The sequence below is a fragment of the Crocodylus porosus genome, unplaced genomic scaffold (genome assembly GCF_001723895.1).
Source record: "Crocodylus porosus isolate Cpor-Errol unplaced genomic scaffold, CroPor_comp1, whole genome shotgun sequence".
Lineage (NCBI taxonomy): Eukaryota > Metazoa > Chordata > Crocodylia > Crocodylidae > Crocodylus > Crocodylus porosus.
The window spans coordinates 24,190,421-24,193,627 of NW_017728912.1; the positions used below are offsets into that span (position 1 = coordinate 24,190,421).

A 3,207-nucleotide genomic window follows, 5' to 3' on the forward strand; every position below is an offset into this window, starting at 1 on the left:
GACCCCAGCTGACTTCCTGCCCTTTGGGCAGGGGGCTGGACTCGATGATCTCCCGAGGTCCCTTCCAGCCCTAATGTCTATGAAAATTCCAAAGGACTTTCAGTCTACAAAATGTACAGTAGAAAGTCAATTATTTGAACCATTCAGTTATAGGAACACAGAGCATGCCACCAACCTGTGGGGCATGTGGTATAAGTGCTACTGATGATGACTAAAAGAGAAAGAACAGTTTAATAACTTAGGAAAAATTGCAATAATCTATACATGGAAAACTGTATATGCATGCTATCTGTGTAAAAGTTCACTAAAGGTGCATTTCATGCACTGAACAGTTTGATATTACAAAGGGGTTCTGGATGCAGCTAGCTCAAGTAATTGACTTTCTAATATCTAGTAAGTTTGTAATTGCATAAGAAAATCCTGAGTTCCCTCAGCTTCACTAATTATATGCCATCTGATCTGATAATACCATACCTGAGAAACCATTTGTTCCTGGCCATTGCAGGTAATCAGACTTGAGATGAGAAGAGTTTACCATCTTTAAAGCATTCATAAATTTTAAAGCAACAAATTTTACTGCTAGTCATAAAATCACAGAAGTGCTCCATGCACATTTTACAGCACTGTAATTTAGGGCACTTTTTATAGCACTATAAAGTTCCAGTACTCCTAAACATGACAGAAGTACAGTGTTTGGTGGGGGGAGGGAGGGGCTGTAAGCCTCCCTGCACTTTTCAGGCTAGGAGGCAGGGGCCATTTCACAGCCTCCTGGGGCTTCTCCAATGGTCAGAAATTTGACCAGCATACAGAAATTATTTAACATGCTGTAGGTTGCTGAAGTGCTGTAAAATACAGCACTTCAAATTTAATATCTCATTTAACAAGGGTTGATTTAAAGTGCTGTACCCATTTTTAAAGTTCTGCAAAGCCATGCAGTCCTGTTAAGTCATGGTGATAAAGCACTTTAAATGGCAAAAAAAGCATCTTTTGTACACCCCCCCCAATCCTTTCATACTTCCATCTAAAGCACTTGACCTTCTCAGACTGTCTGCAGCAGTGAACTCTGCAGACTGGTTGACTGCTTTGAGATGATACATTTTATTTCACCTAAATGTACTCAGTTTAGATAATTATGACAATTAAATGATACCTAGCACTTTTAATCTTCTAGATGCTCTTATAAACTATCTTAGGAAAAATTATTATGCCTTTTTCACAGATGCAAAAGCTTATGAAGAAAGTCCATGGGCAAAAGGTTAAGATTATCAAAGCTGTGTGCCTAAATTTAGGTTCCTAGCCCTTACTCAGGGCACCTGATCATCCAGTTGCCCCTCTAAAAGTCAGTAGGAGTTGTTTGGGTGCTGGCACTCTTGCAAATCCAGCTGCATATTTACTTGGCTAGGTAAGAATATAGGAGCCTGGATTTAGGAGCATACAGCTTTGAAAGACATTGATCCTAAATCTGTATTGAGGCTAAAATAAAAGTGGCTTTTAATGGATTCCTAGGTTTCATGCCAAAGCTTTTTTTAGTGTATAGAAATTGGGCTGTCTCCCATTAAAGTGTTGGTGAGTGCCATTGATAGCGCTCATTGTGTTTGTATGATATAGAAGCTGCCAGGGCAGCAGTGGGTGGATACAAACAGCTGGGACTTGCCTGTGTGCAGCAAATGGGGTCTTTTGGACTTCACCAAAGGACAACACCACTTATGGTCAGAAGGATATATTATATATGCCCTTTATTGGCACTGCCCATCCTTCATACTTTAAGGCTAGAGAACATAGTACTTTTTTTCTCTCAAAGTTGTGTGCAAATACCAGAAATAACTTAGCCACCTGCAGGCTTGTTCTCAAATGCAATGCTACTTTTCCTCTTAATGGAATTCAAATGGTTAGGTTTGACAGCTGCTCTAGTATCCAGGTTAATCCACCAGTTTGCTATCAGTTCCTGTTGGCTGAATTACATCTCTCTCTCTCTCACCTTGCAGGGTGACTCTGGTGGGCCACTGGTTACTCCAGATTCTAGAGGCATCTGGTACCTTGTGGGAATTGTGAGCTGGGGAGATGAATGTGCCAAACCAAACAAGCCCGGAGTTTACACTCAAGTGACTTATTATCGGGACTGGATTACTTCAAAAACTGGCCTGTAAAATCCCAAGTGAGTGAAACTGCAGGACTATGCAAGCCTGTAATACCAAAATATTATTTAATGTACATAGGTCTTGTTGCCCTTTGGATTGCTGTTGGATTCACTTGTGGTCTTCCTAATGCCAGTAAATTCAGAGAGGAGGCAGAGCTCTGAATAACCATAGCCTACCACTGGAGAGGAACATACACTCTCAGAATATATTGCAAAGAGTCAAACCCTTCCATCTGACTTTGCCACTTTAAAAAAAAATACATTCCCAACAGACACTGAAGAATAATCCAGGTTTCTACTAACGCTGCTACTTGCTGTCTGTTGTGATCAGTTGTTTTGGCTACTGTTTTGTTTTATTTTAAATCAAGTAAGAAGTTCCCCTTGAGGGAGCCATGAATGCAGTTTTCTAATTGCCTGTCTGGTTGCAATTCAATACAGTGTATTTCTCTCTAGCTGCTGAGTGCCTGCACTGCTTCACCACAGAGCTGGTGGAGAACCAGCAGCCATGGGTGTTAGACTGTTGCACTCCTCCAGAAACAGAAGGTGACCCCTGGCACTGAAAGCCTGTCAGAACTGTGAAAATTAAATGAGACCTAGAAAAAAACCTCATTAGTCAAAGAAACATTGAAGCTCTGACACAGGAAAGCGTTCTTCCATCCTGCCATCAGGAAGCAAAGATGAGTCTGTGTCCCACAGCCAGCCACTGAACTGGAATGGAGTTGCAGCTCTCCCACCTAAATCTGATTACTAAAGCTCTGAAAAACCCAAACCCCTCCAGTTTGTGGCCCAGATCCACCAATCTTAAGCAGAGCTGAGCTCCTTCCCACCACTCAACAGCAGAATCAAGCCCAAGTCACTGAGCATATGTGTCACCTTAACAATACCCAGTGAGGAGGTGAGCTATCGCTTTCTAGGGATATAGCATGTCACAGACTCAGTGCCCCCCCCCTATGTACTTGATCGGAAGAGAAAGAAATTAGAGGAAATGCCAGCCAAGATCACTGACAGCTACATCCAGTCCGGTGCAACCAGCCAGCAGCTACCTCATCCAGGACCAACACTAGGACTTC

General features: G+C 42.1%; 1 protein-coding gene across 1 annotated transcript in view; it reads left to right on the top strand.

The window, feature by feature from the left end:
- The window catches only part of LOC109309304 (transmembrane protease serine 11B-like protein), a 30,275-nt gene extending 27,273 nt beyond the window's left edge, over positions 1-3,002 (top strand). Inside the window, exons 11-12 of the mRNA XM_019533968.1 lie at positions 1,986-2,155; positions 2,591-3,002. Coding sequence (XP_019389513.1) covers positions 1,986-2,147 — 162 coding nt within the window. The 3' untranslated portion in view covers positions 2,148-2,155; positions 2,591-3,002. The remainder of the gene's footprint in view (positions 1-1,985; positions 2,156-2,590) is intronic.
- Positions 3,003-3,207: the final 205 nt, after the last annotated feature.